Here is a 17,763-nt window from a genome sequence, read left to right on the forward strand (position 1 = left end):
TGTATTGCTAGTTTGTATATTTATGTTTGTTTACAAAAGAACTCACCTCGTATTGAGTTGCTGAGTAATCTGTATGTTTCTGAAAAACAAGTTAAAAAATGCAGACAAAAACACGCAATAGTAAAGCCCCAGAATCTGATCAGAATTACTTTAATAATCCCAGGGGGAAATTTGTTTTTGTTACAAAACTCCAGATATACAAACAACAAATATTATACAGACTAAACATATATTAGAGAAACTCAAATTTTAATTCACAGAAATGAATATTTACAGTAGTGAACTATATACGAGATCGAAGATTGTCTGTGGTTGAGCCCGTATTACAGAGAGAGGGTGACAGACTCTCCTAGGGATGCGTTGTATAGTTTAATGTCCACAGGCAGTAAGGATTTCCTGTGTCGCTCTGTGGTGCATCTGGGTGCGAGGAGACTTCTGCTGGGCCAGTGTGTCGTAGAGAGGGTGGGAGACATCGTCCAGGATGGACCGGACCCTGGACAGCATCCTCCTCTCTGCCGAACTCAAAGAACTTAAGGTCCGGAGCAGTATCAAGCAGAATGCAACTTTCGCGCATGCGCACGAATATGAATCATCAACATTGATGACACGTTCGTACATCTTAAAAATCATGACTGTTTTTATCCCTCAAAAGTGAAAGAAAAATAGATTGATTGCAAAAATGACTGGAATGGTAGTTATGTTTGATTGAAAAAGAACAAAACGGTCACACTGTTGTGAAAGTTAGATTTATTTCTTCACCAGCCATAACTATTAGCAGAGACAGTAGCCCACAGTTTACGAGTTTTACAAGTGTTTTACCACAAGTTCAGTCTTTCTTATATTCTGACCAGCCACCTCCACTCTGGCTCCTTTATGAAACAAAAAGGATGATGACATCCTGTAGTCTGAACAAACTGTGTCAAATAAATACAATTGTAATTATAGTAAAAACATAAAAAATCAATTAGGATCAAGTATGTGAGCAACAATGTGTAAAATATCGTTCCATAGCATAAACATTTAGTTATTCTTTTTCTTGCCATGTTTGCAAATTGCACTTTGTATAAACAAAACAAAAAAATGGCACTGCAGGTTTGTCATTTGCAGGTTTTAGGACTCAAAGCTTTACAAAAAAGTTGTATTAAAACAATTACAAATAAAAACTCTCCTTCATGAACACAGTTTATGAATACTATTAACATCTGACCTTAACTTAGAAATCTTTAAATAAGCATTGCATTAATACTTGAATTTGTAACAGCTGTGACATGTATACAAAGGAGGAGCCCAACTACACAAAATCTAGTCAGACCCTGAAATTGAAGCTCCATATTTGCACGATCATGTAGTGAAAATAATATATTGCATTATTCATTTTATGAGCTAAACAAGAGAAATGTGTTTCTACGGGCTGTCAGAAAGGCACCCATACATTTAAGGCAGAAAGGGAAATAATTGATGCAGAAAAGTGTATATATAATCTTTTGTTGGATTTCAACCAGTGAGTTAAAGGTTCTGGTCGTAAAAGAATCATCACATAATCTCAGAATGTGTTGCTATGACATAAATAGTGACAAAATATGTTGAATCGCTTGAAAATGTCACCAGGAATCTGAAGAGTAAACTTGCACATCAGGTAAAAACATTGGATAATGCTTGAAACATTAGTATGATTTTTAGAAAGAAAGAGGAATCACCTAAGAGCAAATAAGTAAAACAAAAAGTGCAGTCAGAGTAACACAGGCAATGAGTAATCCGCAAAACCCCCATCTTGATTCTTCCTCTGGTTCAATAATAATAATAATATTGTGGTGGATATTGTTGGAAGACTGAAGAACTGTAGTTGGCTGCGTCTTTTTTTCTGCAGTCGAAATGTTCGACCGAATGTGACATGCTTGTTTTGGCACTTTAAAACAAGGCCCTTGGCAAAAAATACTGTTGGATGTGTTCTTGTGTTAGCGACAACATGATTTGGACCTTGATTAGAAAGGGAAGGAACCAGGTGACTGGCAACCGTCACAGACACTCTGAAGGATCTCCTTAAGGACACTTGGCATGAAAGATTTACTGCAAATGGAAAGATAGAAAGAAAAATCACATTCAATTATTTGCTGATTGATTGATAACATTTACACTGAATTACTGAGGTGAGGATTAATAATGACTGGTAGCAGTTAGGAAAGTTAGATGGAAGCAGGAAGTGTAAGACTGAGGCACATGCAGGCTTCAATAGTGAGTCACTGATACTACAAAGGGAATTTTAGGCCTTGGGCACACTTTGTCTTTTAAATGCCACCGTTGTCACCTTAACATGCCTGGACGCAGTAACTGTCGACTCTGTACGCTAGGCTATCAGGTCTGGCTTGCGATCAGATCATCCAGAACACATGCAGAGTTGGCCCCTGGCTCACATGGAGTTTGGATCTCAGTGAGGTGTGGACACCATGAGGACACCTTCTGGACAATCCTATTGAATGTAGGTCGTGCCTGCGTCCTCTCCCACCCACACGGGAGATTCTCTTCTGAGCGAGAGCAGAGGGAACCGGTGCTAGTTTCTGAAATGAGTCTTTCTGCATGTTAAGTATCTCTCTTGAGTCCCCATTTGTACTTTCAGATATCCGCTTTATTTTACTGTTTCATGTTCACCTTCAGCTGTATGCTTTAGAAGTTGTGTGAAGTTACTGCTGATGAAAACCCATCATTGCCAGATTTTGCCGCTTCAATATCAAAGCTATTCAAAAATCAAAATAACAGGGCACTTTATTTTGAAGAAATTCTAAGAAATGAAATGTGTTCATCACCAAATTAGCGGAGCTTTGTTAGCAGCTATTCTTCATTAAAAATAAAGATCTGGAGCACAGTTGAGACACGCTGTATTCGCTCTCGCGTAATGTACGGGCCCTGCCACCATTAAAAAAATTAACTAAATGTTAAATAAAAGCAAAAGGCTCTCTCTAGCACCAAGTCTAATCTTGAATGCACCTATTTCACACAGAGTTTCGATCATGCATATCTGATCACAAAGGTGGCATTGAAAAGACAATTTCAAATAATTCTGCTCTTGAATTGCTTTTGTATGCTGACATAAACAAATTCATTTGATACAGAAAATAGAGAACAATATCTTATGTCTTACAAAATAATATTGGTATTTAACCTACATACATAAAAGATTCACAGTGGTAGCATTTCATCTTTAGTGATATCTCACAAGCTGTTTTGTACCAGTGGGAGAAAGAAAAAAGTTGTATTATGAACTGAGATTACATATAAATTAACGTCTCTACAGAAGTAACCAGGTAAATAGCATATATGCTGGAAAATAGGGAGAAAATAATACCGAATGTTATGAAAAAATAATATGATAAAACCTCTCCAGATATGGTTTTCAGGCTAGAATTTCCTCCCACCAAACAACTCGCTGTCACATGAACATGCCATAGAACTCAAACAGGGATGAAAGCTTGGTACTTTCCATGACAAATTATACCTGCTTATATTCATCAGTGAGAAGTGAAGTCAGTTGAATTAAAATTAGCACGCAGGTTTCCAGTTTCATGTGGTTCTCTGGCCAAATAATGATATAAATATCCCACAGAAAATAAGACTTATACACCAAGCTCAGGAGATCTGTGCCTTCATTGTGTATATAGTCTGTATATTTCTTCAAATTCAGAGTATAATTGTTTGTATACTACAAAAAAAACATGTTTGTATGTTAACAGTACAAGTAGTTATAATACTAGAATGCCATGTATTGTGTTAAGAGGTGCAATGGCTCTAAAACAGAGATTGTAGTGTTAGAATATATATAGATATATAGATATAGACGTTTAAAAAGGCCACCATAAGTTTTAAAGAAGTACCCAAGGCTTCCACTGATGCTTGGGTGACTAGTTCTGCAGCACAGTTCAGACTTACATGATGGCTGGAAGAAGCTCCCTTGACCTTTGTTTTGCCCTTGCCTCCCACTGCTGTGGCACTGCTGCGGCGAGCCTGCTCGTGGTCAAACTCCAGATCCTCCAGGCGCTGTGTTAAGGCCAGTTTCTGCTGGATGGCCATACGTAATAGAGAATTCAAGGTCTTCTTCTCATCCTCAGCAGCGACCAGCTGCCTCTGCATGTCATCCAGCTGGGTCACATACTCATCGCACCTGAGGGGAAGAGACAAGAGATGCGGAGGGCAAAAGAGCGGGGGGGGGGGGGGGGTCAAGAGATACGCATTATTTCCAGCAGGTGGAGCAATTTGCCTGGGAACTTCTGCTAGTGCCATCACATGTTTTCTCCATTCCCCTAGACAGCATTTTCCAGATGGGATGACGAGTATTACATCAGACTGTTCCCACAATGCTTTGTGTCTTTTCTCATTGACATAAAATAGCTGGACAGAATAAGAACTAACATTATTTAGAAAAGATGCTGAAAAGAGGCAGAATTAGAAGGATATAAAGAAATATCATTCATGTTTTGTCATACATTATGGTGTGAGCCCTGGACCACATGATGGTTCATTTCATATTTGTCAGGAATGAAATGTAAACCAGTGATTATGTATAATCATACCTTGTGGCAAACATGGCTCGAAGTGAAGAGAACGTTGCAGCATCCTCTTTCAGAGCCTTGAGTTCATTGCGGAGCTTCATTATTGTCTCAGTCACCATGGCCTTCTCGCTCTCGTACTTGCTCTTCAGGTTGGCCAGAGCACCCTCTGCCGTCTGAAAGGAAACAAGATCTTATATAACTATTCATTCACTATTCATTCACTCACTTTCGTAAAGTCTAAACTCAGTGGTTATTTTTAGCTCAAGACTATTATCCCTTTCTGTTGTACTTGTCAGTTTGAGAAACAATGAACATCCTTCCTCTGAGAAACGCTCAGCAGATATGCACACAGAAACACTCTTCTGACCTGTTTGTTGGCCTTGAGCACGGCTCGGAGAGTGGCGATCTGTTCCCTTTTGGTGCTGAGCAGGGACTTGAGTTTGAGGATCTCTCCCATGCAAGCCTCTTTGTCCTTGTCTGCCACAGTGCTCAGCTCCACGTTGGCAAGTCTCTGACGGGACAGCTCTGTGGTGCGGTCCACTGCCTGCTGCAGGTGGCGGATCTGGTCCCTGATGATGGCTACAAGGTTATAGACGGCCATGGGCTCTGGCCGCTGCAGTGGGGTTGGGTTAACTGTGGTGCTGCTGAAATTTCCAGGTTCAGTCTCAGTAATCAGCCCGTTAGTGAGAAGTATGGAAGACTGGTGCTCCTTCCCTTCATGCCCCTTTCTTACTATGGCCTTGCCTTCCTTGTAGTAGTCAAGCATGACACGGTTAGGGGTCTCATTGTTGCACATGCACACATGGTTGTAGAGGTTGGCTAGCTCTTCGCTGAAAGCTATGAGCTCATCCTGTGCCACGTTAAGGCTGCCAAGTGATTCTCCTGCAGCCTCGCTGACCAGACGAAGCTCCTTCTCCAGACGAGCCACCTCCGCTTTATCTGCTTGGCTGGTCTTCTCCAGGGACGCCAACTTTGACCTCAGCTCGTGTACGTCGTTATCCAGCCGTGCTCGCTCGTCCTCGTACTGTGTTCGACACTCCTCATACTGTGTCCTCAGAGTCTTCAGCTCCTGCCTAAGCTCCCCGGCTTCAGACACCGCCACGGTGTATTTACACTGCAGGATCTCGGGCCCGTTGATGTCCAACTCGTAGTAGTCTCCGTCATCGTGGCTGTCCCTGTCTTTTTCACTGTCAAGGGCCGACTGGCGCTCCTTGCTGGCCTGAAGTTTCCTCATTGCAGTGAGGTTCTCGGTCAGCCTGTTGACAGTTTCCTTTTGCTCGGACACAGTTCCATAGGCCTGTTCCAGGTGCTTCTGGTTCTCCTGGAGAGAGTTGAGCAGGGCCACTTTCTCCCGCTCCACCTAAACATAAAAATAAAGGATTTGTAAATTAAAGCAATTCTTACCTGTCTGGCATTTTTAAACTGTTCGTCTGTAATCTTAGAATTGAGTGCTCTAACTGACGCATGCAACAAAGGTAAGAATTACTTTACTGGTTAACTGTACACCACCTGATCAGCAACAGCCCTTGTCCAATTATAGTCTAAGTCAGAACAGTTTCTCTATTCAAATTCAACAAATAAACACATAAAATATACACATATAATTAATGTGAAAATGCATCTCACAGGCTTCTTACCTGCATAAGCTGTTGTTTAAGTTTCTGGATCTCAGAGATGTTGAGTTCACTCAGGAGGTCATCCACCAGGCTTGGAGCGGGCTTGAAAGCCTCTCCTCTTTTCACGTCACCTTCACCTGTCTTGGCCAAGCCGTTTTCAAAGCCCCTGATTAGATCATCGTTGTCGGGATCAGTGAAACAGGAGGAATCGTCGTGGAGTTTTAGGTTGTCGATGGAGATGTTGAAAGAGCCGCTGTACACAGAGCTGCCAATGGTCATATAGTGCGAGAGCTCCTTGCGGAGAGTGGCCTTCTGCTCACGCTCAATCTTAATTGTTTCTAAGGCCTCCGTCAGCTGTCGCTCAGCGATTTCTCTCAGACGCATGGCTTCCTCTAGCTGGCTGTGTAGGCACTGGGAGTCCTCCTCCAGACGGCGGATCTCGTGCTTTAGACCTTCAAATTCCACCTTGGTAGATGGTCAAAAATATAAATAAAAACAGTTTACAATTTTACTTGATTTGTTCTAACTTTAGTATTGTTATTATGCCAGGGTGCCTAATATTGTCCAAAATGAGCATAAAACAAAACCTTAAATTATTTTTTTGACTCGCATTTTAAATTAAAGGAAACGTCAAAGGTTTTGGTGAGGTGACATGTCTTAAATGTCTTGCCCTTTCACTTACTTACAACCTACAAACCAATAATATATCTGGTTAGGTGGTTAAGCAGGAAAAACACAATTTTCCATGGTTTTCACCCAGTTCAAGATGTCTTACAAAGTGAGCATCCTGTTGTGTCTTCTTTGTCTCACCTGGTTCTGTCTCAACACAGACACTTGTTTCTGCAGGGAGATGTTCTCGTCCTCCAGCTCGCTGTAGTCCTGCATCAGACGAGCCTCCCGCACCTTGTACTCTCTCATGTCATCACGCAGCTGACCTCGCTGCAGCTCTGCCAGCTCTGAATTCTGCAGACGGGGGGTTGACATGTTATAGAAGGCTGCATGAGGATAAACTAACTAAAGATAAATGCTCACTGTCTTTGATTGAGTGAAAACCCACCCAGGTGGCGCAAACTACTTCCTTGAGACTGTCTGGTCAAGTGAAATGAGGGTCAGTATATCAGCATGTTTCACATACCACAGGGGCAAGACTTTGGAAGGAGATATGGAATGACAGAAGGAGGACATGGTCCACTTACCAATCCATGCTACAGAGAGCGCAGGCGGAGGACATCCTTTGTGTCACTCACAGTAGACCATTACATCATCTTTCCTGCCGGTTTCACGGCAATCCTGCTAACTGACCCTCCCCCCACTATAAGCAGAAACTTCAGCCCTCTCCCTGAAAACTAAGTGTTGGTCTCGTCTCCGTGTCAGTCTAAACTTCAGTTAGCCTAACCTTCTCTTTAATACCATTTTAATTTTCACTGAATACATCGCATACCATTTTAAACGTAAAAGTTACATGGCTCTCCAATAAACTAATCCCAATTTTAGCACTAACAAAAAAAATGATTTGATTTAGGAAAAATATTTTCATAGTTTTACAACACAAAAGTCTTGTATAGAAACACATAACACACCACAGACATAAATGGTGGATCTGTGTGTCAACAACGTCCAGGGAGTAATTTGAGGTTAACATATTAAAGGTACATAAAAGAAAGATCTACCCAGTACTGGTACATACTGACTTCATAGAGAGAATGCCCACTAATTTAACAAAGACATTATGAGATGCAATTTATGTTCTTCATACATTAGGATGATTGAAATATGATGTTATTCAAATGTATGTCGTGAATTTTCATTTTAGTATTTGTAGAATTACACGATCACCTCTCTCATCTCCAGGGCAATGGACGATAGGCGGTCGTTTTCAGCTTTTACGCTGGTGAGGGAGGTTTTCGCCTGTCGGAGGTCATTCTGCAAGTCTAGGACCTTCTGCTGGTACAGAGCCTCCTTACTGGCAGACTCCAGGATCAATGACTCTTCCCTGCTTTCCCCATCTGCTGCCACCTTCCTGTGGGCTGAGTAAGCTTGCCCAAAGGCCTGGGGACAGAAAAAAAAGAATAAACATCAGGGAAAACTACTTTGATCAAGGATTAATAGCTAGCTACTTAAAACATACATGCACACAGAAACACAAGTATGACCAGAATAACCACTGGGGATAGGTAAGCATTCTCTTACCCAAACTGTTTATTCAGGCTGCCTGTCCACCTACTGTGTTAGAGAACACCATTCAACTCACAAGTACTGTGTCACTCTGCTGCTACATTTTTGTCATGATGTTCATCTAAAAGAGCATGAAATGTAGAGATCATTGAAGGACTAATTGCATTTGAACTGCATACATTTGAAAGTTGGAGGCAGCTAGAGGCTGAAGAGTTTGGTCTGTCTTGGAAATCTAAGTTGAGAAAAAACAAATTTGATTTTACAATTGAATGTTGAAAATATGTAAACATAATACATTTCAATAAAAAGTTGTGCTGCATACATTTCCGTGTGCCACACGCATTAATGTCACTGCTCTTTTCTGCATATAAAAATAGTAACAAAAGCATTGTTACAAGCCTGGTTCACATATACAGCAGTCGATCACAAACTATGAATTACCTCAGTGAAGCTCTGACAATTCACATCTTTGCAAAACTTTTCTTACCTTATTCACAAATAGACCAATTGATTTACAAAGCTTGTTTGAAAATGGTACACAGCCTGGGAGTGAGCACTCCCTTATATGTTAATTCAGGGCAAAAAAAACATACATACTGAGAGTCACATTTTTATTCTCACGGAACCTAATAACATATTGTGGTCATCGGTGAGGTCTTTAGACAATTGCCATTGATCCTACTGTTGTGCAATTTTTGAAAATGACATGAGAACAACATGAGAGAGGTCTGGGAAGGTGTGAGGACCATCACAGGTCACAACACAAAGACCAGAGCTACAGAGGGGACAATGTAGAGGGCGAATGAGCTGAATGACTTCTTCAACAGGTTTACTCAGCCCTTGTCCCCCCCACCCCCACTGCAGCCATCTCTCCTTCTTCCCACTACACACCTCCCCCTGACACCACAACTACCTCCTCCTCCTCCACCTCAACACAATCCCTTCCCCACATCACCTCAGTCCAGGTTCCGATCCAGCAGGCCCTGATAAAGTGTGTCCGAGACTACTGAAGACCTGCGCTGCAGAACCGGGGAACCACTTAAACGGATCTTCAACCTTAACCTGTAGCTAGGGGGAGTGCCTACCCTTTGGATGAACATCCTGCATCGTTCCGGTTCCCAAGAGGAACAGGCCCAGCGAGCTGAATTACTTCCGACCAGTGGCACTCACTTCACACCTGATGAAGACATTGGAGCGGCTCTTCCTCAGCCACCTTAGACCCCAGGTACAACATGCCCAGGACCAACTGCAGTTTGCGCAGATGTTGGTGTGGTGGTTGCCATCCTCTACATGCTGCACCGAGCCCACTCCCATCTGGATAAGGGAAGCAGCACAGCAAGGATTCTCTTCTTGGACTTCTCCAGTGCCTTTAACACCATCCAGCCCCCTATACTTCAGGACAAACTGAGAAGGGTGGGAGTGGACCCCTGACTGGGTCAGAGACTACCTCACTGACAGGCCACAGTACGTCAGGCTGAAGGACACCACATCTGACACTGTGGTCAGCAGCATAGGAGCCCCTCAGGGAACATTGCTGGCCTCTCATCTCTTCACCCTGTACACCTCAGTCTTCTGCTACAACTCGAAGCTGTGTCACATACAGAAATACGCTGATGACACAGCCATCGTGGGATGTATCAGGGGTGACAGAGAGGAGGAGTATCGGAGTCTGGTGGGGGGCTTTGCTCTCTGGTGCCACACTAACCACCCACAGCTCAACATCTCCAAGACAAAGGAGCTGGTCATTGATTTTGGGAGGTCCAGACCAAGACCGCCACCAGTCCTGCTAGAGGGAGCTGAGGTGGAGGCTGTGGACTCAAAAACCTCTGGCTGTGGCTGGACAATAAACTGGACTGGACAACACACACCAGCCACCTGCACAGGAAGACATAAAGCAGGTTGTACTTCCTGAGGAGACTGCGGTAATTCAACATCTGCAGCAAACTGCTGTGGATGTTTTACCAGTCTGTGGTCACCAGTGTCCTCTTCTACACTGTGGTGTGCTGGGGGGGGGGGGGGGCAGCATATCCAAGAAGGACACCTCAAGACTGGATAAACTGATCAGACAGGCCGGCTCTGTGATCGGCATGAAACTGGTGACGGTGGCAGAGAGGAGGACCCTGGACAAACTGCTGGACATTATGGACAATGGCAGCCACCCCCTGCACACCATCTTCAGCACCCAGAGGAGCCTGTTCAGTGGAAGGCTGCTCCTGCCCAAGTGTAGGACCAACAGGCTCAAGAACTCCTTTGTCCCTCAGGCCATCGTCCTCTACAACTCCTCACTCGGGGGGAGGAGGAAATAAAGAGGACAGAAGGAGTGGGAGCCACTTACTGTAACATTAATAATCTACTCTTACACACCTGGACACTTATATTCTTTGTGCAATAACTTTATCCACCACTTAAGGGCAATTATTTAATCTTACTGCTCATTTCTGTCGTATACAGTCATACATATTATATCTTATACATTTCCTCTACATTTAACTTATCTGATTTCATTTTTATTTTACCTGTATTCTTACATCTACTTCATATATATTTAACTAAGAGTTTATTGTTTATGACTTTGGACCACGATAATCACAAGATACTGGGAAACAGCAGAGTACTGACGGAGAATAATAGTCTAAATAGAATGAACAGGTTAATGTCAGATTCCCACAGCCATCTGACTTAAAGGCTTGTGGACATCCAGCCAATAAGTTCTGACACAGAGCCAAACTGGTGACGTATAACTACTGTCTAAGAAAGTCCTGAAACCCACCAGAGCTGTAGCTCTCTTTCCACAGCATCAAACCCCAACAGTTTTCAGTCAAACAAACGGATATGTGTGATAAGCAGTGGACAGTCAATCTGATGACAGACTCTACTAAAGAGAGGAGCAACCGTAAGAATCATGAGATACCAAGACAATGACTACACCAATGAGTCACATTAGTGACTGGGATCTATTAAGCATTAACACACAACTGAGAAGTCATTGAAACTCATCCTGTGATGACTCAAGTGAGTCAGGGTTGTCATTTATTAATAGGAAGTAAAGCTGGAACAATTAGTCAACTAATTTGTCAATAAAATGCCAAATGTTCATTTGACACAGGATTTGATGCTTTTCTTTGTCATATGACAGTGTAGCATGATTATGTTTATGGTCTCGGCTGTTGGTTGAATAAAATAAGCAACCTGGAAGCTGTGGGAAAGTATAACAGGCATCTGTCATGTCATACATCAAAAGAATCGTGGAGGAAATAAAATGCTGATTAAATGGTAATAATAATAATAATAATAATAATAAAAGAATCAGTTGCAACCCTAATTAAAAAGTTGACTATTAAGATGAATGTAGTAACGCTTGTGATGAAACATTGCACTTATGTTGTTGTTTTTTGTTTGAGACTGACTTCTATCTGAACCTATCGTGTTTACTATAAGAGCAGTTGCCTGCAAAAGTAAATATAATGCATTTGTGGTTTACTGTGTAAAACCAAACAATGAAATGTCCCAAATACACTTAATCATAAAGGAGTGAGCGATGGACGTAAAGTCGATAATATGTGGGTACCACAACTTGTGAGTGTTGAAGCGAATGTGGAAGTGCATAAGGACGCAGTTCCTCTAAAAAGGTTAAATTGGCTGCAAGACTCTGACTATACTGAACAGATTGGAAAACCCAGACTTCTCTCTTTAATACAGTCAGATTTTTCAAGTTTGGACCTCAGTAGCTAAAGTTGCTTCTTCTTGTGTCTGCTGTAGGGATTTTAATAATCATTAAAGCAAAATGTGTTAAGCCATTTGTCCTTGACTAACAAGTGTCTGAATGTGTCTCTTAAGTTCAAATTCAGCTGCGGTGGTTGCTGCTTTTCCCATCCAACCTCACGTTTGCCTAGGCTCTTCCTCATTCTCTAATTTCAAAATTTTTGGCTCCAAATGGTCAACCCAAAAATTCAAATCATACCTTTAAAAAATCATTGGGTGATGTGACAGACTATCATGGTGGAGTCTTATAATGGATGTGAAAGGAGATTTGGTTTTAAAGTCATAACATTTTAAGCGGAATTTGGTTATGACAAATGAAAGCCTCTGTGCCATCATGTGAATTGAAGAAATTCCGGGAAATCAGAGGCTAGCACTTTTTTAGTTGTGGGTTATTAGAAGTGCCTCTCCAAAGAGCAGGATAAATTAATTAAAGGACATCAGGATAGGAGAGATATTAGATAAAGAGATTTTATCTTTCTCAGGATTCACTTTTACCAAAACAAGTAAACAGCCTGACCCTTCCTGTTACTTTTAAACGCCAAAAATGAACAGCAAGTTGGCCACATAGGCATCTAAATTTGACATACTGCTGCAGCTGCACACGACTGATATGAAGGCTGCAACCTTACATACCAAGAGCAAGTACGAGCAAGCAGAGGCGTCGCTTGGCAGCAGGCAAGACTGGCAACTACTTGGGGACCCAGTCCAGGCTGACAAACTTTAAACTACAGCAGTGACAATGTGCAAAGGTTTGCAATGACAGTAGGAGACCTGACCTCACTACGGGGACCCCACCTGACTCTACCAAAGTTTTTATATTTATGGTTTTCTTTCAGTTTTTTTTATTTTTCTTCATACTACTATGTTTGAATTACATCTTTTTTTTAATTTTCATATTCATATTTTGAAAATGACTTAGCCTACTTTGAAAATAACTTAAATCTATTGTTTTTGGATGCGTCTGATTATTTCTTACATGATGGTGGCGAACACTGATTCAAGGGACCCCTGTGATTTTTTCCTAGGGCCCCAACATAATCTATAATCCATAAATAAATAAATGCTGAAATAAATTAGTGAATAAATGCATGAATAAATGTTTTACATTTATTTAAACACCTACATTTATTTTTTTCTGTATTTATGTGTCCATATGTTAATGAGGTAGCATTTATTCATGCATTTATTTCTGTATTTATTTATTCATTCACTTCTGTATTTATTTACACATTTATTTATTGAGACTTAAGTCATGTTTAGTCCGCCATACTTTCACCTTGTCAATTTGCACTTATTGGCTTTTTGTGGAATTGGAGGCATAGGCTCCAGTTGTAGCTGAGCTTTAAAAGGACCAGGCCCATGATTGTGTTTTTACTTACATAACGTATGTGGTTCTGATCACAGACTGTGGTTCTGATCACAGACTGTGTGGTTCTGATCACAGATTGTGTGGGTCTGATTACAGACTGTCGTTCTGATCACAGACTGTGTGGGTCTGATCACAGACTGTGTGGTTCTGATCACAGACTGTGTGGGTCTGATCACAGACTGTGTGGTTCTGATCACAGACTGTGTGGGTCTGATCACAGACTGTGGTTCTGATCACAGATTGTGTGGGTCTGATCACAGACTGTGTGGTTCTGATTACAGACTGTGTGGTTCTGATCACAGACTGTGTGGGTCTGATCACAGACTGTGTGGTTCTGATTGACACGTTCAAAGCTTAACGTTAGGTTCCAAGCCGTTAGTAAAACAGAATGTTGACCGTTGCTGCACCAACAGCTCGACCGTTACCGTGGTTGCTCACGGAACATTTGCGAGGTTAGAAATGCCGTGTGTCCACATACCGATACAAATAACGCAACGTTAACAGTACAACTAACGTGGCTATGACCTCAGGTTACCTCCTTCAGCTGATCCAGCTCATGTCGGACCGTCTCGTATTCTGTCTCCAACTCATCGAATCGCTGCTTGAGCTGCTGTTTCTCCTCCAGCACCGCCAGCCCGTACTCAGCCGCCTGGATCTTCTCATGGGTCGTCTCACGGAGCTCCCTGGTGAGACGCTCGACCTCGACTTGAAGCCACTGCGGCCCGGCCTCTGTCACCAGCACCGCTTCGGGATATTCCTGCTCCTCCATAGACATCTTGGCGGAGCCGCCGACTCAACAACTGTAACGGGACCCAGCCCTAAAAAAGACAAGCTCACGAATCACTGCCGTCTTTGTTTCAGCCGCATTGTTGGGACTTAAATGGTGTTGAGTTCACTTTGCCTTTTCCCGCCGCAGACTTCAACAAAGATGCTCAACCTAGACGACACTTTTGTCATTCTCGAGGACTTTCTTCAGCCTCTTAGTGAAGCTGACAGAGGAAACTTCAGTTGAGATCATCGCTTGGAAAAAAGCTACTCCTGCTGCACGGCATTCAAATCTGCGTGAGCGTGAAGGGAAATGTAGTTCTGACTGCGGAGCCAGTGTCTCGAGGACTACGTACTGCAGCGGCCGCATTGACTTCAAGTCCCAGAAGACATTGCGGGGGCTTGGACGTGAGTTAACTTAATGAAGCTTTCAGTGCAGCACTGCCATCTTGAGACTGTGTAATGAAACGACAATTACACCAACGAGAGGTGCCTGTATTTTATGTATTTGTTTATAATTATTCATAATAATGGCTGCAAAGAATCTATTATTTTCACAACAACTCATTTGTCGAATATTTTCCGATTAACGGATTAATTGTGCAGTTTGTGAAATGCAAACTAAAATCCTATCCCAAGCTCCCAGGGCTTGGTGTCTGATTATGTCAGACGTACATTCACGAATCCCATAAATATTAAATTAAAAATTACATAAATGCATTTTAGCTTAATTACATGGACTGACACTTTATTTCAAAATGATTATTTTTGTCCTTGTTAACACCAGTATACTGTACAGTTTACTATCCATACTGGTGTAATGCCAAATAAAAATGTAGATTTTTCATCTAGATGTCAAACTCTAACATCAAATACATGACTGAACCATGGAGCCTACTTTCAAAAGCAGTCAAGACGAACTGTAAAAGTGTTAAAACATATGCATGTGGACAGGGGTGTAGCACCAAAATCTGAGTCCTATACATAAGCAGCCTCTGTTGTCTACCATTTTGCACCTTTTGTAAGGGTTGAGGGGGCTCTCAGAGGACCTCCACTATATTTTGAAATACATAGTTCAGTTTCTCAACCAATGTATTCAGTCACTTTTTAATTTATGTTATCAAACGAATCATTTATAAAACACTAATTACAAACACACACATACACAAACCCCTTTCCACCCAGTGCTACGCGTGAATGTGAAAGCGAAACTTTCTTGTCTGGGACGTTCCCTCTGTCTGTACAAAACTTGGCTGGGTGGTTTGACCGGGTTAAGGGAGTTGTCTCACTGTATTTGATTATCCTGCTGCTTCTGCTACACCTGTCTGTTATTCACCTGCAGCTGAACATAGATGGTGAGTGTTCCTGGCCCCAGGGTCTTTCAACAGTGATGTTAATCCATTCTCTCACTATATACATTAGCCTTTTTTATTCTATTACCATACATATCTGCAGCTCTCTCTCTCTCTCTCTCTCTCTCTCTCCCTTTCTCTCTCCTGCTCTTCTCTTTTTCTTTCATTATCTTTTTCTGTGAATCTGGCAATCCCAGTTATTGTGTTAATTCATCGAGCTATTTGTGTTGATCTGTTTGTCTCTACCAACAAATCATGATAATGTTTCTTTTTCAGGAATATGGAAGAGGACTTTTACCAACACTGTATGTACATTATAGTGGTACACAGCAAAAATAAACCCATCTTTACTGAGAAGACATTTCTTAATTTCAATCAATTCTTCTGAACATTCCAGACAAATATTACCATTTTTATTCAGTCTGCTTCGGTCTGGGATGTGGAACAGCACTTTACAGGCCATTTTGTTGTAAGTAGAAATAAAGTACCATTCAGGTTCATAAATACTAAATCATTTTGATATTCTTGGGACAATGTAAATTTCCAATAAAGTAATTTATCAACAAACCTGCCTATTTGTGTTTGGTAAGTACAAGGTTATAAATCAGCTTAAGCGTGTTTGTGTTGAATTTCCAGCACTCATGATTCCGCCAGTTCTTGCTGTATTTTTCACCATAGTGTTCGAGGTTGTGGGCATAATATCTGGTAAGATGAACTTTAGCCTTTTCTTTTCTTTCTTTTTTTTACCATAACATGGTCATTTGAAATGCTAAATACTAATCCCCTAATCCCTTTCTATTGTTTGTTAGACAACATTGACAATATACCAATGTTAATTCTGTATGTTTCCTGTCAGATGTGCCAGCCCATACTAGAAGATGTAAAGGCCCTCCCTATGACAGAAGAGGTATGCGCACTTCCAAAATCATTTAGTTAGGATTTGTACCAGCAATTTATTGTTAGTTTGCAAAAGATTAATAATATGTATGCAATTTGTATTCATCACTAACAAATGTATTCAAATAATTTTAATGATAGGTTAATTAATAACTAGCCTAGCTGAATAATAAGTAATTATTATAGTGTATTATAAAACAGATGGCCTGAATCAAGCAATCTGAGTGGTTGTTAGCCGTGATATAAACCCGTATATCACGGCGAGGACATCTAATTCCTTTACTTAATTACACTTTGCATTCATCTTTTTATAGAAGGTGCTTTGAACTTCCTGCTGCTACTAAACAACCGCTTGTTCATTGTAAGAATAATGCTTATTTAGCACTATAATATTTCCGTGTGAGACGAACAATGCTCCTTAGTTGTGATATAATCCTAATATACCACAGTTGTCAGCTATTGCTTAAGTATATGGTGATTTTTAAAAAGTGATTGCTTTAAATATATATTAAAACAGTTACCTTGAATTTTAATAATAATTACAATAATTGTAATTATTAATCAGTACTCACATTCAGACCTGATCTTTATAAGACACTACCTCTTAACTCTCTCTCTCTGTCTGTCGGTCTCTCTCTGTCTCTCTCTGTCTCTCTCTGTCTGTCTGTCTGTCTGTCTGTCTGTCTGTCTGTCTCTCTCTCTCTCTCTCTCTCTCGCTCTCTCTCTCTCTCTCTCTCTCTCTCTCTCTCTCTCTCTCTCTCTCTCTCTCTCTCTCTCTCTCTCTCTCTCTCTCTCTCTCTCTCTCTCTCTCTCTGTCTGTCTGTCTGTCTGTCTGTCTGTCTGTCTGTCTGTCTGTCTGTCTGTCTGTCTGTCTGTCTGTCTGTCTGTCTGTCTCTCTCTCTCTCTCTCTCTCTCTCTCTCTCTCTCTCTCTCTCTCTCTCTCTCTCTCTCTCTCTCTCTCTCTCTCTCTCTCTCTCTCTCTCTCTCTCTCTCTCTCTCTCTCTCTCTCTCTCTCTCTCTCTCTCTCTCTCTCTCTCTAGATGTTTACTGGGGATTTTGTTTTGCACTTTTCGTGGCCATCCTGAACCTCAACTCATTTCACGGTAAGGCATCTGTGATCTGGACAGTATGAGAAAAATATTTCTGTCTTACATGTTGTGCTTTATTGCAGTCTACACACTGTCTTATGGCTGTGGGATCATAATGTTTGCTCTTAGAGGAGTGAAACGGAAATACAGCTCTCTGAGGTAGGTCAAAATACAAAAGTCTTTTCAATCTTGCACATT

At 41.5% G+C, this 17,763-nt stretch overlaps 1 protein-coding gene across 1 annotated transcript; it reads right to left on the reverse strand.

The window, feature by feature from the left end:
- Nucleotides 1–859: 859 nt before the first annotated feature.
- LOC310965063 (protein bicaudal D homolog 2-like) lies at nt 860–14,471 on the reverse strand. Its single transcript, XM_083938461.1, has 8 exons — nt 13,999–14,471; nt 7,994–8,206; nt 6,968–7,120; nt 6,179–6,622; nt 4,909–5,901; nt 4,563–4,714; nt 3,922–4,153; nt 860–2,067 (listed from the first exon to the last, which is right to left on the reverse strand). Exons 1-8 carry the CDS (start codon nt 14,236–14,238, stop codon nt 2,065–2,067), a joined length of 2,430 nt encoding a protein of 809 aa, XP_083794587.1. The 5' UTR covers nt 14,239–14,471; the 3' UTR covers nt 860–2,064.
- Between the last annotated feature and the right edge of the window lie 3,292 nt (nt 14,472–17,763).

This window comes from Echiichthys vipera (genome assembly GCF_963691815.1).
Source record: "Echiichthys vipera genome assembly, chromosome: X".
Taxonomy (NCBI): Eukaryota; Metazoa; Chordata; class Actinopteri; order Perciformes; family Trachinidae; genus Echiichthys; species Echiichthys vipera.